General features: G+C 41.0%; 1 protein-coding gene across 2 annotated transcripts; it reads right to left on the bottom strand.

Annotated features, from left to right (window-relative positions):
• Positions 1–544: 544 nt before the first annotated feature.
• SLC2A2 (solute carrier family 2 member 2) lies at positions 545–25,400 on the bottom strand. Of its 2 annotated transcripts, none has more exons than XM_020793813.3 (11): positions 25,070–25,400; positions 12,835–12,930; positions 11,020–11,210; positions 9,984–10,108; positions 8,444–8,559; positions 7,704–7,866; positions 6,682–6,872; positions 5,883–5,987; positions 3,816–3,917; positions 1,985–2,188; positions 545–851 (listed from the first exon to the last, which is right to left on the bottom strand). In XM_020793813.3, the coding sequence occupies exons 1-11, from the start codon at positions 25,100–25,102 to the stop codon at positions 648–650; spliced, it is 1,530 nt and encodes a 509-aa protein (XP_020649472.3). In that variant the 5' UTR covers positions 25,103–25,400; the 3' UTR covers positions 545–647. The 2 variants fall into 2 exon arrangements, with proteins under 2 accessions (XP_020649472.3, XP_020649475.3); XM_020793816.3 differs by having other exon boundaries at positions 24,939–25,078.
• Positions 25,401–27,174: the final 1,774 nt, after the last annotated feature.

Genomic DNA, 27,174 nt, shown 5'->3' with positions numbered 1-27,174 from the left:
GGGATGAACGGTTCCCTATGGCCCCAGGTTCCCACAGTTTGGATCAGGTTTGCAATCACCACAGGAGGGGTACCTCATTTTCCGGCCTCATTCTTCCAGTATGAACATCCACCCACCACCCTTACCACTCAGTTGCTACTTATGATCTGAGTGGAACATGCAACTGTCTGTATAAGACTGAAAAGAGGTGAATAATTTACTAGTTGGGAGTCAGCTCCCCTTGTCCTTTCCCAATCCACCTCTGAGCCCCTTAAACCCTCTCACTGCTTCCCCATCGAATTTTGGCAGGATGGCATTAGTGCTCCCCTCACAATTTCCCTATTAAGCAAAGGTGCATCAGATGTGCAGAGCTTTCAGTCTTTCAATCCAAAGAATCCCATAGATCAGATTTAACCAGGGTGTAGGTTTTCCCATTTGTGGATCACTCCAGTTTCCATCCTGTGTTTCTTTTGTGTAAAGCAGTGGAACTCAAGATAAAGCAAGCTTCTGGGGAAGCAGGGAAAACGGATACCCAATGCCACAAAACAGACTCAACCTACCAGCATTATTTTCCATATTTTTACATTTTAAAAATTGCTTTCTGCAGCACTTCTCCCAGAAGCATAAATAAGACATTTTTGTCAGCATTCTTCTCATAGGGGGTTCCTCTACGCCTCCTGGCTGCCGCCGAGATACTCCATTTCAGTTGCTGTTTTGGGACCTTTGATGGCGTCCTTGGTTCGGCGACGGAACTCTTCTTCAATTTCTTCAAATGATTTCCCCTTGGTTTCTGGCACTTTGTAGTAAATGAACGCCACAAAGAGGATGAGCAGACCGGCAAAGATCAGAAACACATAGGATCCGAGAAGTTTCTGTGATGGGCAAAAAAAACAGAAAGAGAAGACATGTGATGTAAGTAGCTGGTCTCTAAGGTCATCGTAGGAGACCCACCCACCACAAGGATCCACCTAAAAGAGGCAAGATTGGTGGGCGTAATGGACGGGGTCCTTTCTGTGGTGGCACCCTGTCTGTGGAATACCCTCTCCAGAGAGATCTGCCTGGTGCCTCTGCGATGGGGAAGGTCAGTGCTAGGAGAAAACTTTTGGTTTTCCATGTATTCAAGCCAAATGTGGTCATCCTTAATGGAGACTGGGGTGGATAATACGTGGCCACAGACTATGGGTGTCACCTGCCCAGGATTATGCCACTGAAAAAAATGAGTTGTTTTTTTTTTTAAAAAAAAGGATAAAACAAGGATTTAAAAAATGAAAAGGCAATGAAAGTCTCACACGCTTTGTTTTATCCCCTGAAATCCACAAGGGGATTTGAAAAAAATCGGAGACGTCTGGCTACTTCCATCTCAGGTTTGTTTTTTGTTTTTGTGGGAGAGTAGCAAAAAAATCCCAGGATGCCCCAGAACATGTCAACCTCAACATCCACCTATGAAATAATTAAGCCTTGTCTTTTCATAATTAGCAAGAGCAGTAGCTCTGCTCTAATTAAATCTGGAGTTAATCCCAAGCATTTGAAGAATGCTACTCATGCTTTCAGATCTGTGCACTATTTGAGTCTTTCCTTGTGGTTTTACTCTAAGTTGCACCTTGCAAAAAGTGTCCAGCTTGGTCAAAATTAGTACACTTTTTCTGCCCCTGAATGTGGAATTCCCCCTTTGCTGCACAGGTGCTATTCAGAATCTCCCAACCACCACAGCCTGGAATATTCTAAGCATTCTATTTTTTTTAAGTAACTTTTCCAAGTTCTGTCTAACCTAACACGTTTTTGATGCCCAGTTTGCAGGTCTCTGCGGCCCCTTATGCTATCAGTGGCCACAGAATTGCTGAGTTCCTGATTGTAATTTTAAGGTCTAGAAATATACTTTTCCTTTGCCCAATTTAGATTTCCACCCCAGTTCTGTTTTCCTCATTAAACTGCAAATGCATGAATGCTGGAACATTTCATTTAGCAGTCCCCGTCATAAATGCAATAAACATCGTGGTGGCCTTACAGCTACGTAGGGGAAGAACATTCCAATGCAGAAATTGGTGAACCAGTTGCAAAAGCCTGACACTGCAACGGCTGATGGGCGAGGACCTTGGCTGAATAACTCAGCAACAATAAACCAGGGAATTGGTCCAGGCCCAATCTCAAAGAAGCTGACAAATAGGAAGACGGAAATCAGGCTGATGTAGCTCATCCATTCAAACTTTGGCTGGAAACAGAAGCAAAGAAACAAGACCGTATTAGCAACATCAGAGGTTTCACAGAATCTCAAGCATTTCTCTTCAGTCAAGGAGTAAATCTGAGTGATACCTGAAAAGGGCCAGTTTAGCCCATTATGTGCTACCAGCATACCATCCTCTGACATGGATACAAGGAGCAGCCTATGTGCCTAAGCCTCACTGGTTATAAACACATTCCAAATTTTATCTCTTAATTGACTCTTCTATTTTTATTCTGTATGGGCAAGATCTTACGTGTGTAGATTAGAGATGGGGCTATTTGTATTCGTATACAAATACGAATATCCCCGCGCAGCTGGAGTTAATGAGGGTCCGGCCCCTGGGCCTGGACCATCCACTCACACATCCGGCAGCAGCGGTGGCCCCTCTCGTCCTTCCAATTGCTCCGGAGCACCACACGGCTAGCCACTCGGCAGCCTTGCAGGGAGACTCGTCCTCCCTCTCTCTGCCAGGAGTGGCTAGATGACTGAGAAGAGAACGGCGCTCGGGAGCAGTTGGAAGGATGAGTGGTGCCAGTGGTAGTGGCAGATGTGTGATTGGGATCAGGCCCTCATTAACTCTAGCTGTGCGGGGATATTTGTATTCGTAGACGAATATCCCCATCTCTAGTATAGATCATATGAGAGGATGTATTGCTGCATCATGGTTGGGCCAGGAACAGAAGATGTGGAGGGTGCTCTGGCTCTATGCTACAAGCCGGATTCAGGGCCAGCCCTACCATCAGACAGAAAGAAGCAGTTGTCTCAGGCAGCTGATGCTAGGGAGTGAAACTCCAACCTGTGAGGCCTGCCCTGCAGTCCTTCAGCTAAGCTGCTGTCCTCTAGGGTGGAGGAGGAACCCCATACAGTGGTGCCTCACGTTACAACATTAATTCGTTCCAGCAAAATTGCTGTAGAACGAAAACGTCATAATGCAAAATAAAAAAGCCCACAGAAACGCATTAAAACCCAATTAATGTGTTCCTATGGGCTTGAAACTCACCGTCCAGCGAAAATCTTCCATAGTGTGGCCATTTTCGCTACCCGTGCAGCGAGGAATCCATCCCAGAAAAGAGCGGGGAGCCATGTTTTTTACCCGGCGGCCATTTTGAAACCACCGATCAGCTGGCCGAAAATTGTCATTTTGCGAGAATTGGTTCCCGAAGTAGGGAACCGATCATTGCAAAGTGAAATTCCCCCATAGGAAACATTGTAAAGCGATCGCTTTTGCGATTGCAAAAAGTTCATCGTGATGCAATTTCGTTGTTAAACGGGGCGCTCGTCTTGCGAGGCACCACTGTAATCAATGTTGAAGTAAATTTCAACTGCCCCTCAGGCCAGCATGAAACAGGAAGGAGTGGCATCATGTCCTTTGCTCAGGCAGCACAATATCTTGGCCCAGCTCTGGCCAGATGACTGGTGCCTTGTTAGAAGTAGTAATTCGCCATGCTGAGTTAATCAATTTAATTTCCACACACATAAATAAGGAACAGAATTCAAGCCAGGGTTAATGTTCATCTAATTGAAACTTACTGCTAGGAGGACATTAGTTTTTTTCCCCAAATTTACCTGTTGGTGGCTTCAGTCATCTTTGAACACTCAAGGATGAGAGCCTTACCTGAAGCACAAGGCCGAGGGTCATTGTTACTGCACACACCATCATGCCAAAGAGGCCAGCCATAAAGAGGGAGCGCCGTCCAGCTTTTTCCACGAAGAAGACCTGTCCATAGAAAAATAAGAGTGAGTTGGGGCTTGTATTTCTATGTCGGCAGAAAAAGTGCTTTAAACCAGGCAATCCAGGAGCTGCACAAAGCTTTTTGTGTCCAACGTGTGATTGACAAAACCTGGATTAGCATCCAGCCAGCCAATATACTGGCTTTGGAAGTAGTCTACCTGGAGTAGGAGCCAGTTTTTGGCAGATTTTTTGAGTTAGGTAACAAGCCTTGGCTAGGTGGGCTTCGGGGAGAGAATGGGAAGTTTCTTGAAAACCAGAATGAACCCTAGAGCACCTTAAAGACTAAAAGGTTTTAAGTCTCATCAACTTGCACAAACGCCTGCAGGCATAAAAGAAAATAAAGATTGTTGTGTTTTTTTTGCCACATTACACTAACAGCTCTCCAAAAATGACTCCTTGGGGGGAAAAACTGGGAGATGGATAGAGTCACAGACCTGTTCCTGTCTGGGTCTGTGTGTGTTCCTCTCCTTTAAGAAGTATGATTGCCCCCTCTCCTGCTGTGTTAATAAATATGTAAACAGAGCAAATGAGAAAGGGGAAAACCTTTAAGTTCCAAGAGCTTCCTCTTGTCCTAAGGAAACTGTGGAGTTCAGTCCTGGGTTGGAATTTTTCACACCCCTCAGGGGAATGGAGAAGGATAACAATACTATCACAGGAAAGTTTATCTGTATGTAGGGGCCCTTCCTCTGGCTTTCTTCTGCCCAGCTGGCCTGCTCCTGCACACGATTGCAATTGCTCTTTCTTGTACCTTGGTGCCAAGGTCCAAACAAATGCATATATACAGTACATAGATTCAAATGGCCTGTTGATTTGACTCCACCAGTTGTTGACTTTCTGATTAACATTGAGTGATCTTTAAAGGACATAAAAGAGAAGAGCAAATACTGATGGGAGCTAACCTAGCATGTCTTCTGCAGATATCAAATAAAAGACCCTACTGAGAAACTGCCACTATGATAATTTGAAGAAATAGAGCATGGCCTAACCAACTGGACATGTCTGACGTCTTATCCAATTTTTTTTTTTAAAAAAAACCTCGGTCATTCTTTTTCTTAACCGTAACATTCCTAACCACGTTTACTCAGACAAAAGCCAGATGAAAGCTGCTAGAAACCTGCTGCCAGTTAGTGTAGACACTAACTGGCAGCGTGATAGTCTGTTGGTATGAATTTGCACAAGGCAGGCTTCTCCTGTCTGTGTCCCTGGCTGCTCAGTATCCTACCCTCATATAATCAAGTCCTACCATTCAAAAGAAGGACCTGACTGAATCAGACCATCATAGGCATCCTTCAGTCTCGAGAGACTATGGTAACATGCTCTGTATCGAGAAGTGTCCTCTCCAGAGCATGAAGCCTGGGTAAAGTAGTATGGAGGATAGGCTGTTACCCAAGCAGTAAATCCCCCCTCTCCAAGGACCTATCAAGTTCAGCATTCTGTTCTGTATGGGAAGCCTGAAACTGTTCATGAGTGCTTAGCATTCCTGCAGAGCTGAGATGAATTAAATTTTACCCTGCAGCTTGCACAGTCCTCCAGCAGGCATGGGTCATGGCAAGAATAGCTGGGAAAAAAATCTAAGACAGGGAACCCCAAAAATAGATTTTCCAATTTCAGTATCCCTTGCATGCTTTTTAATCTTGGCAATCCTGCAAAGGCAACATTTTTTTTCCAACTGGCTTGTCACAATGCTTAAAACAAAAGAAAAATCAAAGAACCACGAAAGGATAATTTTTATCCCATTGAAAAAATGGGGCAAACCATTATTAACCTAACAAAATGGTGACCTGTGGTTGAGATAAAACAGGCATAGCCCTACATAGTGACAAAATCTGGTATTACCTGCCAATAGAGCAATGGGATAGAGATTCACCCAAATCTTTTATTCAGTAATTATGGCTGACACGAGCAAGCCTAAGCTCATCACACAATACACATAAATCTCAATTTACTCACAGCGACAACAGTGAACACAGTGTTCACAAAGCCCACTCCGATGGTAGCATAGACAGGGTTGCTGACTCGAGCCTTGTTAAAAATATCCGTGGAATAGTAGAAGATCTAACAAAAGAGAAAAGAATGAAGTGCTGAAAGCTCTGATGACTGGTTATCCTTTCATCACATGAGGTAAGCCAATATGGACCCAGAGTGGCAAAAGCAGAACAAAATAATGCATAGATTATCTGGAATACCTTGGTAACCATTTGAGACCAAGAATATATTGACCATCCATCAATACTTTTCAATTGGCTTCAGCCTAGATGTCCTGTTGGACACAGTTACAGTGGGGTCTCGACTTAACGAATGGCTCGACATACGAACGTTTCAACTTACGAACCGCTCTCATAGGAGTATATGGACTCGACTTACGAACTTAGATTCGAGTTACGAACTCTTTCCCCCCCTTTTTTTTAAACCTAAGTCATCTTAGGTTAAAAGGAAAAAAAGAAAAAATATCCCCCTCTAGTGGCAGAAGGCGGAATAGCAGCTTCCCATTAGTTTCTATGGACAAAAAGAGCAGATACGGATTAAATGGTTTTCAATGCATTCCTATGGGAAATGCAATTTCGACTTAAGAACTTTTCGACCTGAGAACTGCCTTCCAATACAGATTAAGTTTGTAAGTCGAGACCCCACTGTATTCACTTTTCAGCAAAATCCTGCGTGTGAGTTCAGGAGTAAGGGCCACTTGCAAAACTATAGGATGCACCTTAAATGTCTTTAGCAATTAGGGTGGATCTTGAGGAATACTCACTGCATTGATCCCTGAAAACTGCTGAGCAATATGGACTCCAATGGCCACCAGGAAGGCCTGCCTGTAGTTTGCAGCGGTGACAAGTTGCCAAATGGAGACAGGCTTTTCTTTAGACGCCTCTTCTTTTTCTTTCTCCATGTCCTCTATTTCCTTGGACGGATCATAGCCCTGTCCTCTCAGCCTCTTCAAGCCTGCAAAGGAAAAGAATTCACACAAAAAATGGTAATCCACAAAAATAAAATTATAAGTCTTCAAGGTGATACATGGTGTTGATTGTCACCGCGACAGGCTAACGGCAAGTCCTCCTAGAAATTTTTTTGGGGGAAGGGGAATTAGGAAATTTTGCAAAGCCCATTTGTGACAAATATTCATCTGGGTCAAAACCATAAGGATATGGCTTTCGAATGTTATGTGGAGAATTTCCGAATCATGTGGTGTTTGTTCGATTTAAAAGCTGCTGCAAAACATTCACCAGTCAATGATGGTTATGTGACTCCAGAATCTTAAAATTTGGTCACAGATGTTTTTATTTTATTTTATTTTTTGATGGCAGGGCTGGCTAAGTCTGAAATGGAAATGTGCCTTGCCTATGTTCAGTTGTGACTTCCCTGCTTTCCACCAGGTAATACATTCTGCATGTATGTGCGTGCATGTATGAATGTCCTCAAGCCATCGAGGGACAATGCCCACAGGTTGAGTTTCTTTCTTCCTTCGTTAGGTTGCCAGATAAATCTTGACAATTCTGGCTCCTTCTACAGTCCATAGCTTCTCTTTCCCTCCCTCAATCTTCTACTTCATCCAAGACTCTTCTCTGAAAATCCCTTGGATAAGAGAATATTCCTTAGCAGGAGCAGCCTGTTCCCTCCACAGCTTGGGGAAAACTGCCATTGATTGGGTTTTCAAACTAAAATTTCCTGAATCTATGACTCCTCCCCCACTCCCAAATCTGATTTGAATAAGCCAAAGCAACAGGTGGAAGCTGGGGAATCAGAGGGTGCAAGTTAATATAGAAACGGACTTACTTTTTTGGGCTTCCTCCAGGTTTGCACATTTAATGTAAAGATATCTAGGGCTCTCTGGGCAACAGAGGAGCAGGAAAATCTGAAGAACGGCTGCAATGCCAGACAGGCAAAGAAGTAGCGGCCACAGGGTATCCGTGCCCAACAGGACATCTAGGCCGAGAACCTGGAAAAATATGGACCGGCGAATATATTGTGTGATTGCATATGTATGTGTGTGGGCACAGTGGATAACAATCAATGATCTTTTAAAAATCAAATTGATTTAAATTGCAGTTTAAATGTAAAAATCATTTAAAAACAATTAAATCATCAAAATCTGTTTTTATTTATGTCATGATTTAAATCAAATCCATCCTGTGCACAGAGTTTGTTAAATGCCTGTTGTTGTTACAGCAAGAAGTCCATATATAAGTGGGCCCTCGACTTACGGAATTAATCCATATTGGAACGGTGGCCGCAGGTCGAAAAATCTGTAGGTCGAGGGTCCATTTCCCATAGGAATGCACTGAAAACCATTTAATCCATTTGAGCTAAAGAAAACAAAATCCCGGGCTTCCAAAGCTGCACCTGCTGCCCTCTGCCGCCCCTCCCCGCTGCCCTCTGCCGCCCGTCCCCGCGGGGACAGGAGGCAGAGGGCAGTGGGTGCAGCTTTCTAAGAGAGTGATCTTACTGTGTCCTTCTCTAATGCATTATCAGAACACAAGATGTCACGTAGTCTTCATACATCCCTAAGAGCCTACCTGGCTGATGAGAATACCTATAACTGTAGCAAGTTGGTGCAATGATCCAAGAGCCCCTCGAAGAGCAATAGGTGCTATTTCTCCAACATACAGTGGAACAAGTCCAGATGCGAGTCCTAGGGAAAACAGGCATAAAACTCAGTGATCTTGTCACACCAACCATGTAACAAGATGAACAAATTCACCCAGTTATCTTTAGATGGTCTCGAAACAAGTCTGATGTTTAAGGGCATTAGGCATGGATGGTCATTAAGAATCAGAGTTTAGAAAAAGATGCTACAGGATTCTGGGACTTGTAGTCCAAAAAGGTAACTTTTCAAGCTCTCTTAAGAAGGAAACCATATACCAAAAAAAAAGTCAGGACTTCTGTCTCTGTTTCAAGTGTCAAAAAACGAGGATGCTCTGCATTTGCATCCACCGTATGGCAAGGATGGAGGAAAGATACAACTACTCATTGCTACGCAGCTTTGGCACTGTCTGGGTATCTCATTTATTTATGCTTTCTGTATTATTTTGCACAGTTTCATAATTTTATGTCATTGTGGTTACTGTTCTCTGTTGCCAAATTGTGTCTGACTTATGAATTTGAATTAGTGATCTCCACAAGGTCATAAAATCATGGCATTGGAAGGGGCCTATAAGGCCATCGAGTCCAACCCCCTGCTGTATGCAGGAATCCAGATCAGAGCAGATCTGATCAATGGGGGTCCACTTTTCTCTTGAATGTCTCCAGCATTGGAGTGCTCACCCCCTGCCAAGGTAATTGGCTCCACTAGCGTATTGTTTCCTGATATTCATTAGAAATCTGACTTCCACCCCCAGATTTTAAGCCATTTTCTTACTGCTGATCAGAAGGAATGGAAGGGGGGAGTGGAAAAAACTAAGCTAAAACATAATAAAAACAAGTAAAAAAATTAACAACTTCACAAACTATTTTTTTTTTAGAATGTTATGTGTAATTGAAATGAGTTGATTTTTGAAACGGGAACCAGTAATGTTAGTGATTCCCTTAGGAAAGAAATTTTCCAAACTCTGCCAATACTTTACCAACCCCACATTGCTGCACATTGCCCTCCCATTCTTGCTTTCCCTATACAGCTGGCACCTTTTCTAATGTTCTCGTGTTATCATGATGGATGGTGGAAAAGCCCAGCCATTTTACAGAACTGTACTGAAGCCCTGGGCCAGTGACAGATGTGAGGGATACCTCAACAAAGCTGAGTAATGTCAGTGCCCCTTAGAAGGCTTATAGGACATCATGGTGATTTTAACGTGGAGGCTTCCCAGGTATTTCTTGCTGCCTGATAAAAGGCGGGTGCCCCAAAATGTCAGGTGCTGAGACTGGGCCTACCCCGATCCCCTCTTTTTTTCTTTTCTTCTACCTCATTAAAACTCTTTCTCTTCCCCCCCCCTTCTTCTCTTTTCTCCTTCTGGCCATGTCACCTTATATACTAATCACAATTCTAAGTGGTCAGGCAAAACATCTGAGAACTTTAGAGGGAAGTGATAGTCTCAGCAGAACCTCTCCCCCCCCACTTACCGCAGTGCAGTCCAGTTAAAGCTCTTCCTATAATAATCAGGACATGCGACGGTCCGAATTTGGCCACGGCCAAAAAAATATTCCCAGCAACAGCAAGGATATTCACGATTAGCATGGCTTTAACTCTGGATTAATTATATTAAAAAAGAGGAACATTCATTCAATATCAGTACGAAAAAGGCTTAGTCAGCCTCAGGGACGGGATATCTTGGTAGTCTAATAAAGATACTGTCTTTCCTTATTTTTGGATTCTGACTGCTGCTGTTCTCCAGGAGACCAGCCTTTTCCCCGTGGATGTGTCTGAGAACAGGAGAAACACTAAACTGGATGAGACCAAACAGCTGTCTAGTCCAGCATGTTTATTCTAAGTCATAGAGCATACATGTATGTAGTTTGGGCTATGTTTATGTGGTTGCTGTTGCTTTTGTCATCTGATTTAGAATATCACTTGTGTTCAATGCTAATTGTGCCTACAATACTTAGTTTAAACATAGCTCCATAGGGCAAGGAAAGTGCTTACCACACCGGTTTTTTTAAAAAATCACACAACACCATGTTGCTTGTAGGTTGCTCTCTTCTAAATGCCAGCCTGAGGAACAATTATGTGTTACAAGCAATGGCTAGATTTTAATTTAAAACATTTTAATGGTTCCCATGAATATTATTGTAATAGGCGCTACACAGGTTTGGAATGAATGCCGGTGTCTTTGTAGGCTGCACTTGGTGGTTTCTATGTACTGTTCAAATGCTGATGAAGACAATGTGAAGTTTCCTGCTAGCCAAGGGGAAATAGCTATAAGACATCACCCTGAATTTGCTGGGGACTCCAATGTCAGGGGACTCACAAATGTGCTCTGGAGTGGAAACGAAACTTTAAAGAAGTTGTCCACAGTGGGTTCAGCACCTTGGAGAGCTCAAACTGAAACCCAGAATTAGATGTGCTATCTCCATGATGCCAGAGACACCAACTTCCACTGGATCTGAGATCCACCTGGCAGGTGACTTGCAAAAGAAACAAAAGCAGAGTGTTCCTCACCTGGGCATCTTTTCCCCAATCCACCCAACAGTGAAGGAAGAAATCATTCCACCAACTGCAAACATGGCCACAGACATAGACCAAAGCATCATGACTTTAGGGTGTTTCTGGATGTCTTCTCTCACAGTGCTGTTTTTTGCTTCATCAGAAGTTATAATATTCAGCACTGTTGCATAGTGGACCATGATGATCTGTGGTGACAAAAACACATGGATAATGTCATTGACTCTAAGGATCCCAGATTCTTATTATTTCAATGCTAGGAGTTATTCATCCAGTTTATAGTGGCCACCTTGGGTTTGGCTGGCATAATGTGTACCAAATCTGGGTGTAATATAGTGTGGAGGTGGCATGCATCCCTTCATGGCTACTTTTCTGAACCAGACCATCACACTCTGCAGCTGCTCTACAAAAAAGGGGGGGTATCCAGCAAAAAAGGGGGGGAGGATGATCCAATTCCAGTAGCAATATTTCACCTTCATGAATAGGTTGTAACATGGTGTTACCCTAGCTTCATCTTTCAAAACCGTAGGTGGTGTGTAGTAGCATTCTTCCCTGTTTTCTCATTCCCCCCCCCCAGTCTGTGTAGCCCCCAGAAGATTCCAAAAGCAGAAAATTGATCTCTAGACTCATTAAAATAGCTCATCCTTGAAGTACACATTCCCGAGGGAGCTACAATTGATCCTGGCTCGTCAGCTAGTGTGCCTTTTGGAGTCACATTTCGAAACGTGTTCACCCCACTCAGATGTTACATTTAAGGATACTTTTTTAAAAAAGCAGACACGTAGACACACACAATGAGAACATGCCTTTGTCTCAACACTTGAAATCTCTTCAGTCAGTATTTGCTTCAATTTACCACATGCATAAATGCAAATATGCAAGAAGCTACAGCAGTAGAGTTACAGGCACGATGAATTGATCAGGATAGCAGCCTTTCGATTAAAAACTATATGTGGTCCAACAAAAATTGATGTTTTCAGATGCCTGTCGTATGCCATTGCATCTTTTGAAGAAAGGAATTAGTAATGTCAGTTAAATGTTGCTGATGCAATACAGGAAGCAAGTCTTTATAGTATATAAAGTAGGTATGTTCATGGTGGCTTTTTTCTGGCTGGATGCCTTGAAGCATGTTCGCTTTCTATTAGAAAAATCTTTAATATTTGTAGTTGGTATGAACTTTGAAACTATATTCCTGTCATATGAAACATCACTGATGGTCAATATTTTTGGACAATAGTTCCTAACCTTGGGTCCCTAGATGTTCTCAAACTGCACCTCCTGGAAGCTTTGAGCACTAGCTGTGTTGGCCAGGATTTCTGGGAGTTGTAGTCCAAGATCATCTGGGGACCCAAGACTGGGAACCACTGTTTTAGGAGTAACGAATAAACTTTACTTTTTATGTCCTAAAGCGACAACGGTACCACCAGTTGGCACGTTTTGATTTTAAACATAACAATGTTATTAATGTTGTTTCCAGTATATGCCAATAAAGGTTTGATTTGATTTGAGGTTGTTTCCCAAGAAGTAACAGGCAGCACATGATTTTGTTGCTTGTAACAAATACTGTAGCTCCCAAACTCTGCGAGGAGCAGGTTCGTACCTGTAACCCTAAACCACAATAACATTATGACTGAATGAGGCCCATATTAGAGTAATTTCATACCTAACCTTTTTTATTTTATTTTTTGGAGAAGTAATATGTTCTGGGGAAATCTGGAAGAGTACCCTTGGCCTGAGGATTGCAAAAGAGGTCACATATTAAGGAACTGAAAGTCTGATAGAAAAAAAAATGGAAACAGTAGCTTTACTTGCCGTTTGTGGAGCATTGATGACTCCAATACAGTATCCATACTGGAAGAAGCCCAGCACAGCAGTGAAGACAGAGAAAAACAGGGTAGCTGTTACATCCTAGGATGTGGATAATACAAGAAGATACGGTATCATTTTGTTGCATTTTTGCGAGTTCAAAGCTAGGAATAGTAGAGAATGGAGAGAACTGATATGCATTAGATAGGATGCATACACTTCATTACAGTCAGTGACCAATATCGAAAATACAAATTAACCATTTATAAATAAAATGTGTCATTTCAAGGAATTGCACGACTGTCACTCTAAAACATGACATTGTAATAGCTAAAAATCTCCCAGCGGCATAATTAGTACACTTCTCCCTTCAACAAAACTGGGATTAGGGGTCCTGGACACCTGTGTAGTTCAAAATCTGTGTACTGTATAACTCTTATGCCACCTCAAGCATAACTACAAAGCACAAACAGTTGATTCATAGACATCCAAAGAACAGTTCTCTCTATCGAGGTTCTCTTCCACAGCTTTGACAATCCTTTCCCTGCATTATTGTGAGTAATAAGCCTTAAAAGTCCTTACAATCCCCCTCATTAGGAGGCCAAATTAGATATGTTGTGTTTGGTGACAAGTAAATCACTTCAACACTTTTGATGTTGAACTCATGGGGTTTGCGTGGTCAGGGGCACAGTATTTATTGAATATTTATTTATTGAATATATTTTTTCAATTTATTTATTGAAAAACTCCAGGTATAACCAAAACTGCACTGCTCAAACCAAGTTCAGGGGAGAAGTGTACCTGGATGTGTTCCCCTCTTAGCAGAATGCTGTTGTTCACTAATACTAATTATAAATTTATCACAACACTTCCTTCACCAGGTTTGACTGCAGCAGCACAAAATTTCACTACATTACACACAGGGTACTTATATTCTTCCCTAAAAGCAATAAAAGAGTGTAATATGTCTCCGAGTGACCAAGAAATGCCATGCCAAAAATGATTTAAAACAAGGTTGAATAAATTTTCCAAATATCCATATAAAAAGAGCAATGCAAAAGAACATGAGCTATTGTTTCAACTTCTCCAGAATTACAAGGCCAGAATCATCTCCGCTTTCCTGAAGACATGACAACTGCTTTAGGCAGAAGTATTTAATCTTGCCAAATGTTGTAATTCATTAATATGTAATATCTGTGGAAGTTATCAAAATTGAGTCACCTGTTTGCTAAATCTAGGTGTGCTTGAAACAGACAAAACCAATGACTTGTGTGGATTCCTTATTTACCCAAATACTGTACAGGTTTTTCTGCAGAAGAGCTAAATCATGTAACAATAATCGGCAGCCATTTTATGGCTTCATTAAAACCAGACTCTGCAACAGGCATGATCCTGTGATTATGAATATGCTTTTGTAGTGTGTTTAGTTACTGTATTTGTTTGATTTATTTTCCACCTGAGACTCAAAGCAGTTCACAAGATAGTTGAATAAAAATACAATTAAAATAGAAAACAAGTTCAAATATTAACAAACACAATTTCAAAGCGACCAGTAGGAAGCAAAGATAATATAACCCCCCTGCCCCATGCAGACAGTTGCCAAAAGCCAGCCTGAATAAAAAGGTATTTATCTAATAGCTGAAGGTCAACAGGGTAATTTAGCCTCCCTTAGGAAAAAGTTCCAGAGCCCAGGAGCAGCCACCAAGGAGGTTCTGTTGTGCATCACTGCCAAACATGTGGCTCAAGAGTGCAGAAAATGAAATAAAGGTCTTCCTTATAGAACTCAGAGCTGAGGCAGCTATTCAAAGCAATCCTAATTCACAGATGCACTAGGTAGCTATACAAGATTAGGCACAAGGCTTTTCTGCTAACTGTTATCCCATCGACCTCCCTGTTCTTCCCATTGATCTTATACATTGGCCAACAGAATGATCTGCCAAGGGAACTGCTCTGCTGGCTAAGATCTGTTGGCAGAAAGATCTTAAAACAGGGAGGACTAGAGTAAGGAGGAGCATAGTTACACTAGGCTCAAACCTCCTTTCAGTCAATGGACATAGTCATAGTAACAACACAAATTTAGGCCAGGTCAAGAGTACCGGTAAGTAATTTTCTAGGCTGAAAGGGAATTTTTCTTTTCCCCAGAAGATTTTGCATATTTATATATTTAATTTTTGGACAATGGTTCTCACAACCCTCCAGCCTTCATGGCCACTGACTTTTGTGAGTTGTTTCCAGATGCTAATTAAATGGTTATAGTAGCAACTGATTTGGAAGATTATTTTCTCAAGAGTTTCATCCATGGTCTGAACTGGCTTCTTCAGAGGCTGTTGTTACTTAGACCAGGGGTGGGTGGCATGCAGCCTTTTCAGGCCATTAGAACTCACTATGAACTCATATAACCAAAATCTTACAATTTACATGACTCTTAAAAAGAGGAAATGCATCAATAACAAGTAGGACAAAACAAGGTATTATCTGTGCAATGTTAACATATAGGCATAAGCACCATTTAGAAAGGATTACTATAATTACTATCCTCTATAAAGCAGAAAAATTACCACCCTATCACCTCATGTCATATTTGTTGATGGGAATTAGGCAGGAGCAGCAAAGATTAACCAGTATCACTCCCAACTCTTTGATTCTCAGATATTTCAAAACCATCAACCCATCAAGTGTTTCCTTAGAAACATTCCTTCACTCAGCATCTGGTGGAAGCATGGATTATCTATCACTACAGGGGGCTCCATCACCCCAAATAAAATCTGTGGTCCCTTCAATTATAATTAAGAAGACACTCGCAAATGTTTTACTCTGATGGACTCAGAAATTGTAAAAGACGACAGAGAGGGCAAGAGAACTGAGCATTGATAAAGCACATTTTGAAGCATCTCATGTTTATGATCTCAACCCTCGCCCCATTTTCCATTCTGTAAGATCTTGTTTTTAAGACTGCAATTGTCTTCTTAAAAACTATGTTACCTAGAGATTTCTGGGGGTCCAAAAACATGAATCTACACACATCTAGGTAATACTTTTGGGTGGGTGGTGGGATGGAATTATGTGTAGCATAATTGAATGTAATTTCAGACCTTGGAAAAGTTATTTTGGGGGACGTGTTTTGCAAAGCTAGGGAAAGTTACTTTTCTTTTTGAAGTAGAGCTCTCAAAATTTCCCAGTCAGCCAACATAGCTACAGTTAGGATATAATGAGCCAATTGGGGAGCTACAATCTATAAAAAACTTATTTTTCCAAATGTTGAATCTTGTGTGTCATGCCCCAGTCATACCTCAGAGAATGCCATCTGTGAAGGGTTGTGCCCTCAGCTACTACTTGGCGTCAACTCACTTTTGTCTTTAAAAATGGGAAAATAACACTACGAAACTACTTGGTGTTTTCTAGCTGTACTGATTCAGTATGTGCTGCCTTCTCTGAGTCACTTCGCCCTTCTGGTCCAACGTTCATAACTGACAACCACCTCCCCCCATGTTTCAGTAACTGCCACTGCATCTCTTTAGAATGCTTAGCCTTGTTTATTTCTTCCTGCCATGGCAACCTTAAAGGAATAGAAGCCCCCCAGATGGTTGAGTGATGGCAACTCTAAGAAAGATGCACCCAGTAGTGAGGGAAATAATGCTGAGCTTCTCTTATGTTTGAGGAAAATGACTTCAACAATGCCATGCTCAACTATCTTTGGGTGCCTGTCCCATTAGGGTTTCCAATGCAGCAGAGATTACAATGGCAGATGGGTGTGATGGCAGTTGAGGCCTCGGTCATCTGAACTCACAAACCCCTTCATGCATGGTTACATCACTGGAGAGGGAGGGGGAGGAACATCCAAACCTTCTTCAGATGAGCTACATCCTGCCTCTGTCTGCAATATAAGGGGTGAATGATCACCTGATTCGAGTAACAAGCTTGGAGATATAACTTTCTTCCATACTGACTGGGGGCATTTGGAAGTTGAAGTTTTAAACACCTGGAACTCAAAAACCTCCCTGCCCCTCTGAGATATTTAGATAAACTAGGCTCTTGTCCATGAGAAGTTATAGTATTAAAATGTGTGATTCGTTACAGCACCACAAGACAATTTTATTGTAGTTAGCCAGTTTGAAGTCATAACACAGAAAGATGGCATATATAATAAAATATATTATTTCTCTGGATAAGAACAGAGAAATCTTAAGCCCTTGAGGAACTTGGCTGAGAAAAGAGACACCACCCTCCTTTCTTGGCTACCCTAAGTAGGAATATGGGGTATGGTAGATGACACCTAGCTCTCTCTTCCAGTATCAAATATTCAGGATTGTGCTGTGAATACAGTAACTTTGAGTTCATCGAAAGAGAGGTATTGTCCTATTTTTGTATGTGTGTGTGAATTTCCCCCACTTAGTGGTTTAAAATAGATGCCTGTGATTTTTCTAGTAAACCTTGCGACAAAGCTGGAATCTGAATCCAACCGCCTATTTGAAATCCAGCACTGTAAAGACATCATCTCTATATCTCCTCAATATATTGCTGCATGTTCTCTGACTACACAGAGACAATTAAATGTCTTCTTTTCAAATGCTGTATATAAACGTTAAAACAATTCAAGAGTGTGGGGTCATCACAGTAACCCATCTGATATTCAGCTTGTCTTCCCCCACTGAAATGGGGAATGGCTTTTTGCTCTATGAGTTGACAGGTTTAAAAATGAGCTAAAAAGGAATGAAAATACTACTTTTTTCAGAACTTTAGGATTTTTTAAAAGGAAATTGCCCATCTTCAACTCAAGATCTAATCACAACGATGCCCACTAAGGACACATAGGTCAGAAAGATAATTCGGGGAGGTGGGGGTGGGGTGGACAGCATATGAGAGAAAAATCTATGCTCTTGTTTTCTTTCAGCCCACCCTCCCTCTTAGCAGTTACATCTGAGAGCAGTAGGAAACCAGCCAGCTTTTAAGGATCATGAAATTAATAGGTCTTAAGCATAACAAAAACACTCTCTAGAAAGCAGAAATGGCAAGAGCTGGGGAAAAAAAAGCCATTAATATCCTAGGTAGATCACAAACCAAGACGAGCTTGATACCTCTGTAACTGCCATCTTTCTGCCGTTGAGACTCCCCCAAAGAATCCTGGGAGAAATGTAAGTTTGAGAGGGCTGAGAATTCCGAGTTAGAAATTCCTAGCCTTCCCATCATAGAAGAATTCTGAAATCTCCATGGTAAAGCTAGGAGTCAATAAACTAGCTCAAAACCAGTGTTGTACTTGTAACAATATGTTACTTGTAACTAATTTCAATACTTAATATTACCTAGTGTTTTTATGTAAATGAGGGAGTAACTTCTTTTGTGGTGTAACGATAATTTTTGTATGACATTGACAGTTACAGAGACGTGTCCCCATTAAATGGTGGAGGAGGAATACCACACAGTTCAAGCCCTGCTATGCTTCTGCCAAGCACTGTTGTCTCCTTGTACACCAGTGGATATGCTGAAGCAACAAGGTGGACAGGGAGAGAATATGTTTTGAACCACAGGCCAGTGGTTTGTAGCATTCAGATAATTTCAAAAGTAACTAACAAGTAACTTTCAATTATGAGAAAGTAGAAAAATAAAGTTTTTAAGAAATTAATTATAATTGTAGCTGTCTACTTTTGGAGCCTTGGAACAATAATGACATAATTGTTGTTGTGGGTTTTTCGGGCTCTTTGGCCATGTTCTGAAAGTTGTTCTTCCTAACATTTTGCCAGTTTCTGTGACCGGCATCTTCAGAGGACAGCACTTGAGAGCACAGAGTGTTGTCCTCTGAAGATGCCAGCCACAGAGACTGGCGAAACGTTAGGAAGAACAACCTTCAGAACACAGCCAAAGAGCCCAAAAAACCCACAACAACCATTAGATCCCGGCTGTGAAAGCCTTCGCAAATACAATGACATAATTATTTTTTAAAAGTAATAAGGCAATCTTCAAGCTCACAAGTAAAGGGAATAAATATGGATGTTTCAAGTAAAAAAAGGCATGCTCTATTTTTTATACCTGATAATAATTGTTTTTTTTTTTTAATTAGAGAGTCTTCTGATAAGAGGCAGTCCTGAAGCCAGCCAAATCAGGGAGCTGGACAGGGGACAGATTGTCTTCAGTGTGGAAGGGATTGTCACTCTTGAATTGGCCTTCTCAGCCACACTAGACGCTGTTCTGAGTCCTCTATTCAGAGCACATTACCATAGTCTCTTGAGACTGAAGGATGCCTGATCTAATCTAAAGTTAGAGAGTCTTCTGATACCTTAAAGACTCCTAAATTCATGGTGACACGTTTGGCTGATGCAGTCTAAATAGGATAACCTGAAGCTGAGGGGAGGAGCAATATGCCATTTGGTGTGATCCTTACATCCAAATAGCATACTGCCCTCAGGCAACCCTATTTAGTCCTGCTCACTCTACTTTCAATTTCTGGTAACATGAAGTAGTTTCATAAATGAGCCGCTTCAGGATATTGGCAAATTGAACACTTCTCTTGCTCTGCTGTGGAGGAGCAGGGGAAGTTATTTTTTTGTCTCTGCCAGACCATTACTGATGCACTAAATTGCTTAGATTAAAGTAACAAAAATATTCTTTGCCTTGTGTGTTGTGTCAGTCAAGAACCTCGCTGCAGCCATGGTTTTGATCAGCACCTCACACAAAGGCAAACAAATTATTTTTTTAAAATTTAAGTGGTTTTAAGTGATTCAGTGCATTAGCAATGGCCAACAGAGACACACACATGAAGGGTAATTTTCCTTCCCCTGCTCCTCCACAGAAGAGCAGGGGAAGCATTCAATATCCTGAAGTGATGATATTCAAGGTATTTTGTTTTGTGCCTTCAGGTCAGAACCAACTTATAGTGATCCTAATAGGACTTTCAAAATAAATGAGATATTTTAGGCGTATCTTTACCAGTTCCACACCCCCAGTGAGTTTCCACAGCTAGTAGGTCACCATAAATCTGAAGTGACTTTATGAAACCTAACAAAGTCTGTAAGAGGGGATATCAAGTTTTCCTGCATGTACTCATCTTTCTTTTCACTGGGAAACTTTGGCTAACGAGTATGAGCCAAATTATCAAATACTGTCTGGGGGAATAATATTTGATTCTACATTGTACAGTGATGGCCCTGTTTTCAGTACCAAAAATGAGCCTTGACTTGCCAAAACTAAGGCAACACCATCAGCCTTTGCTCAGAAATCATTTTAGCCACTCTGGAAGTCAAATCAAATTCAGTTTTGTTGAAATGCCCATCTAGGTGGATGCTGAATGTGTTGAAGGTAATTCTGACGTAACAGAGCTTTAGAACAGACAGAAGGTGATCATCTGCAACTGACTGTTATTTATGAGTTGTGTTCTCTATGACTGAGGCCCAACAGAGATATCGAAAGAACTAGCATTCTGCCTGGGATTTTACAATGCCAATGAATGAAAAGAATAAAATGTTCTAAAACAGAAAGAGCATGTGGCCTGCCTCATGAAATGAGGAACATTCAGGATTCATGGATCATCTCCAGGTTAATTTTGCCCTCCTCCCTTCACTTCCATTTCCTTATATGTTATACACAGCCGTGGCCCAAGATATTTTGCTGTCTGGGACAGAACAGCAGAATAGCAACTGGCATTTCTATCCACCCATTTGGGTCAGATGACACCTAAGATACCCTGAGATGCCTGCCTAATGGCTGTGCTGGTACCCATCTTTGCTCTTTTATATGCTTCTTCATCCACCATGTGTTGTACTACACAACTCACTGATGCAGACGCATGTGATCACAGTACCACCACCCTTCTCTAAAATAACAGCCATGGTTGGATGTCCCAGTGTATATATCAAGATTTAGCTAACAGGAGGACTCATTTATGGAATAATGGTTGGGGATGGAGCATAATCGAATCATTGAATCAAATAATAATGGAGTTGGAAAAGACCTATAAGGCCGTCGAGTCCAACCCCTTGCTCAGAACAGGAATCCAAATCTGACAAATGGTTGTCTAATTTTCTCTTGAATGCCTCCAGTGTTGGAGTGCTCACCACCTCCCAGTTCAGAACGAAAGAGTTTTCTAATAGGAAGTTTCTCCTGATATTCAGCCTAAATCTGACCTCCTGTAGCTTGAGTCCATTATTACATACCCTGCGCTCTGGGATGATCAAGAACAGAACCTGCCCATCCTCTGTATGACTACCTTTCAAGTATTTGAAAAGTGCTATCCTATCTCCCTTCGGTCTTCTTTTCTCAAGACTAAACATTACCTCCACAAATGTAATAAATATGCTTTGTGAATAATACATATGCATCACACACCACTGGAGAGAACATACTTGAACTGGAACAGGTCAGTAGCACCCTGATTCTGTGTCCTTTTATGGATGCAGGTGACCTAATATTGAGCACAATACACAGAGCTTGGAAGTATGGCTTTTCTAAGCTCTGCTTAAAGGTAATTTGTTCAAGGGCAATGTAGGTAAAGGTCCCTATTAGGGATTTATGCAGGTATAAGTATCACTGTGTAAACTGCAGTGCTAAATCACAACTGTAACAAGCCATTTTTGCACCTAGGGAAAGCAGCAGTAAAATGTGGTGATTTGGGCTGTGAAAATAGTCAATGATGTCATAGTCAATAGTCTAGGATGTCAGAATCACCCTTCCTCAGCAATACTGCCAGAGCCACAGAGACAAATAAGGGGTGCATGTGTCTGTGTCTGTCTCTCTGTGTGTGTAGTTTGGCATACCATATATATGAATAATCTGACTTCTTTATTGTCCATCCCAACAGCCGGGTCCACTGAGAGCCAAGTAGACATGCCCTCCAAAATGAAAGGCCTGGTTTCCCCATGGTCCAGTGAGACTAGCCTTCCATCTGGACGCCACTCCTTCTGGATACACCACTCGTGCTTTAGTGAAGCCTGGAATATCAATCGCCTTTCTTTTGTTTTCCCTGCTGACTTGTCAAAAATTCACATGGGAAGCCCTTTCTAACATGTTTTCTGATGTCAATAGACCAGTCTATCAGGTCAATGCTGAAAGTCTGGGGGAAGGGGTTGTACCCCTTTAATTTGGCTCCCTGGGGCAAAGTTCTAGTTGGTTTGCCCTAGTTATAGCCCTGTGGCAAATTGCCACCAATTAATGAATTTCTGCTACCATTCCTGGTCATTTACCAGTTGCATGACTTGATGCATAACCAAAAACATAGTTCAGCACCATGCACAGTTACACTTGCCCTGTAAATCTCAACAGGGCTCTTGACAGTTAAGCACATTATGGACCTCTGAGATGAAAGACACTATCCAAATAATCAAGACTGCATGCTTATCCCTAACAACAACCAGGAACAATTATCAATAAAAGATTGAACAGCTAGATAGCTCAGTTGGCCTAGGTGTTGGGAGTTCAATTCCCTACGGTGCCTCCTTGATGGGCTGGACTTGATGATCTATAGGGTCTCTTCCAGCATTTCAGTTCAAAGGTATTATTATTATTATTATTATTATTATTATTATTATTATTATTATTATTATTATTATTATTATTATTATTATTATTATTATTATTATTATTATTATTATTATTATTAAACTGCCTTAACTAATTCTTCTCTGCTTGGCTTCTTTTTTCCTCCTCTGCTACCTGCTGTATTTGCAGTAATCCTACGGCGTCTGATTTTTTTGTGGTAAATATAATCTGTCCACATCCCTTTTTGGATATAGTGTGTGATGCATGTTCATTGGAATCTGTGTTTTTCAATCTAATTTTTCTAACTCATTTTGAGTCCAGTCTCTTATCCCATCTGGATAGCTAATTACTGGAACTGCCTATATATTTATGGTTTTGATTGTATTTCCACCATTTTATTTTGATTTTAAGATTTTCCACAGTCTTTTGATATATTCCCTTTCTCTCAGTTCTTTAACTTTTGTGTGCACAATGTTATCCGCTTCTAGTATTCCACTGTATTTATAATTTTCATCACTTGATAGTGATTTTATAATTTTGCCATTTTTTAAACTCTATTTCATCTAGTTTTTGGATCTTGCCACGGTGTATAGACAGAGCTGCACATTTGTCAATTCCAAATTTCATTTGGATATGTTCACTAAATATTTCCGCTGTGTTTAGTAGTGATTCTATCTCCGTGGAACTTTTGGCATATAGTTTTAGGTCATCCATGTATAAGAGGTTATTGCTTTTATTTATTTATTTATTTATTTATTTATTTATTTATTTATTTATTTATTTATTTATTTATTTATTTATTTATTTATTTATTTATACCCCACCTATCTGGTCTAGGCGGCTTCTAAACATGCAAAAATACAATAACATATATATAGCAAATAAAAATATCAACAATATACAATAAACAATGAACAACAGACATAAACAATAATTTTCCTGCTGGTTCCTCAAATGGCTCAGAGCAGTAATGCTAGAAAAGAAGCTTTTGCACAGCTTGTCCAGTCTAAATGTTTGCTTGTTTAAGGCATATACTGTACCATCCTATTAGTGCAATGCACTATTCTGGGCAGTTTATAACAAAGTGAAATGAAATAAACCATAAGCAAACAGCAATAAAATCATAAAATAAAACAAATTATGCAGGAAGATTAACTCAACCATGCAGTCAAGAAGGCATAATATTTCCACATCAGAGCCAGAGCATAAGGCAAAGAAAGTCAAGCAGGGTTGCATTGAAAGGCCTCCCTCCCGGAAGAGCAACCCCTTCAGCAATCTCCTAAAGGTTAAGGGGGAAGGAACCAGGCACAGATCAACTGGGAACTAAGTTCCAAAATGTTGGTGCCAGTACCAAGAAGGCCAAGTAGTTTATTTTCTGGCCTCATTTGGAGTGGCCGCCCGAAGGAGCATTGCCTGGGAGAATCTGGCAGCATGAGTAGATGCCCTTGGGAAAAGGCACTCCGATAAGTAATACTCCTATTAATCTTCTAGAAGTACCATAGAGACAACAACACTAGTGTTGCACCCTGCAAGACTGGCAGCAGTTTGGAAGGGCTTAATACTGGAAGCAGAAAGACAAAAGCTAAAAGAACCTGTAAGTCAAAGACCCTTTCCCCCTAGCATCAGTATTTCGCTTCTCCACTTAAATGAACAGCCCCGATAACATCCAAAGCAAAAATCCAGCAGAAGGTCATTTCTAGAGTTTTCAGAAGTATGAAACCCTATTTATTTTTGAAGGCAGCTGTCCTCTTAGATGGATTACCAGGAGATATTCACTGCCATCAGGACTTTTCAATTTAGTTCTAATCTGCTAGTGGTGGGGCAGGAGGGAGAGAGATCAGGCAGACAAGATCGTTTTAGAGGTTTTTAAGGACTTCTGGAGGTTTCCTTCAAGTATTTCTTTAAGTTTTTTGAAAGACCTTTCATCTATTTCTTCAAGAAATTGTGATTTTTTTTGAGAGAGAGAGAGAGAGGGAGAAAGAAAGAAATGTGGTAGATTGGAAAAAATTCCAGTAGGATATGTGCTTAATAGCACGAAGTGGTAGCAACTAGTACAAAAATGCTTTGCCTAAATCCCGGGATGCATTATCCCAAAACATGATTGGATACAAGCTGAAGTTTCTAAACAAAACACACACATTGGGATTAAACCTAGAATAAAATATTGATGACAACTAATTCAGAGAGCACGTTGGCTGTTAAACCTACACAAGTTTTTTTTTCGTTTTTTTTCCTGAAGGGATCCACCCAAGTCCTATTTTGGTTTTGGTGAGCAAAAGAAATAAGGGGATCCCATAGAACTGGCTTTCATCTAAATGTCTACAACACCATAAAGCAGAACGAGAACTGCTATCATAGATACTTGATAGTGAAGGTAATAAATGAACTAGAGGATGAGATCCGTCCACACCCCAGTTTAACCACAAGATGAGATACATTCCACAGATGCAAAAAAAAACAAGTCTGAGGGACCATTTCCTTTCTGCTGTTTGCTAGTTCTTCAGTTCTGGTTCTTGGAGGCAAAAACAGAATTTCTTTAGTACATCAAGTACACTGCTAATGGTAAAGTTGCACTCTTGCCTGTAATACGAATGATCTCAGTGAAAATTGTTAGTAAGGAAGGCTGCGATCCATTACCCACTTACCTGGGAATTGGTCACATGGTACACAGTGGGTTTTACTTCTCAGTAAGCATGCATAGGCCTGCACTGTAATTCAGATTTTGGACATAAATCCCAATTTGGAAGTCCGGTAAGGATCTTGGAATCAGTATTACCTCAAGTAATCCACGCTTAGCTTTCTTCCTCATGGTCTTGGGTCTTTACCAACTGGTCTAGGTAGCCAAAAGGAAAAGGAAAAAAAAGCTTGTAGCTACTTGCTTAACAGAATTAGTGAAAGGGGAAAAATCACTTTTTTTCTGGGCTTGTCACTTAGAGAACTGAGGCAGGCATACTAGTTCTTATGAAGTTTATAATTCCCGAGGAGGAGGGGGAGAGGGGTAGTCAGAGACAGAGATTGTGGGAGGGGTTGACGAGCTTATTTGTGGCCAAAGAGAAGATAAATTAATCATTTATGTTAATGAAAAACCAAGATATGCCTTCTCTCTCCTCCCGCCCCCCAGTTGTTTAAATAGAAAAAGTGCAAAGGCCAAAGGAGTATGTATATTGATAAACCCACCAAAATGAACTGAAATCCTCACAAGAAGTGTGAGACATTCTTGGCATTGTTACGGAATCCATGGTGTGATAACACAAGAGCACAAGAGATGCAAAACATTTTAGGTTTTTTACTTGAAAACTTCATTATTTGGCTTCTCTTTTTAACAGTGGCTATCCAAAGTTGCTGACGGCCGAAAGAACAAGAATGAAGACAGATAAAACGTAGACAGATAAAAATGCAACAAAATACTCGTAACAATATGCAGAACAGTTTGGCGATTTTCCAAAGTGCAAAACAAACTCTCTGGTTAAATAATTTAACAAAGCAAGTCCCCAAACCGAGCAAAACAAAAAGAAATTAATAGTACAGGGAGGAATGAGAGGGGTGAGCCAGAATCCCAGTGGAGAGAGTGCCAAACTGATAATCTTTTATCTGGCGAAACAACTTAATTACACATGTTTACAGGTTACACATGGATACTGCATTTGCTGCCAAGAATTAGGTGCCACACAATTTTGCCTAACAAGAAAAGCAGCAGTAAATCATAGGCATTGTCTTAGAATGGCAGAATGGGAAGGGGCCCTATGGATCATCAAGTCCATCCCTTGTCAAGGAGGCACAGTGGAGAATCGAACTCCCAAACTCTAGCTTTGCAGTCAGATACCTAAAGCACTGAACTATCCAGCAGTTCTATAGAATTGTGTTGCTAATAATTATATGGTCACAGATCAATTCAAACTACAGCTATCCTCCCAGGTAAAGAATACTCAGAAGTAGTGCACCATTATAATTTAACATGAAGGGAGATCAGTCTCATCAAATTATCATCAGCTTAACCTTGTCTTTTATCAGATAATATCGCTTGAATACCCTCAAAACAATATACTGTAGTTAACAATAATTGTGTGCTGAGAAGTGGATTCAAATGTGTGGCAACCCTTTCTAGGTTTCCCAGGTAGAGAATACTCAAGAAGTGGTTTGCCACTCCCTTCTTCTAGGGACACTTCTTCTAGGGGCACCCTGGGAGACTGTGCAGCTTGCCCAAGGCTACGTAGGCTGACTTTTATTGGAGGAAGTACAATGGGGAATTTAACTCACCAAGCTATCCAGGTCAGAAATAATCAAGATTAGTTCTGTTTGCTATCCAAAAAATGTGCCAGTTCTGTGAGCCAGCCATATTTACTACAAAGCCCAGTTCTCCACCTCGTCCATAGTACTCTTTAACAAATTTAATAGAAGACTTAATGTCCAGTAGCATTTTAGTTGAAAATGATACATTCTGCTACCTTTGTTTTAAAACTGGTTACCTGATAATATCACTCTTTTGCCATCTTTCTTTCCCTTTTCAGACCTATAAAACATACATTCATGATTTTAGAAGTGTTTGTATAATGGAGAGACCACTTTCTAAACCTTACTAAACAGGGAAGCCTCTGCGCTGCAAGGTCAGAAGAGCAAGCAGTTGTAAGATCAAATGAGGAGTGAACTCCTGTCGCTTGTCCCAGCTCCTGCCAACCTAGCCGTTCGAAAGCATGTAAAAATGCGAGTAGATTAATAGGGACCACCTCGGTGGGAAGGTAACGACGTTCCATGTCTAGTCACGCTGGCCACGTGACCACGGAAACTGTCTACAGAGAAATGCTGGCTCTACGTCTTGGAAACGGGGATGAGCACCACGCCCTAGAGTTGGACACAACTGGACAAGAGGAAACTTTACCTAAA

This window comes from Pogona vitticeps, chromosome 3 (genome assembly GCF_051106095.1).
Source record: "Pogona vitticeps strain Pit_001003342236 chromosome 3, PviZW2.1, whole genome shotgun sequence".
Classification (NCBI taxonomy): Eukaryota; Metazoa; Chordata; class Lepidosauria; order Squamata; family Agamidae; genus Pogona; species Pogona vitticeps.
This window is presented reverse-complemented; position numbering and strand designations above follow the sequence as displayed.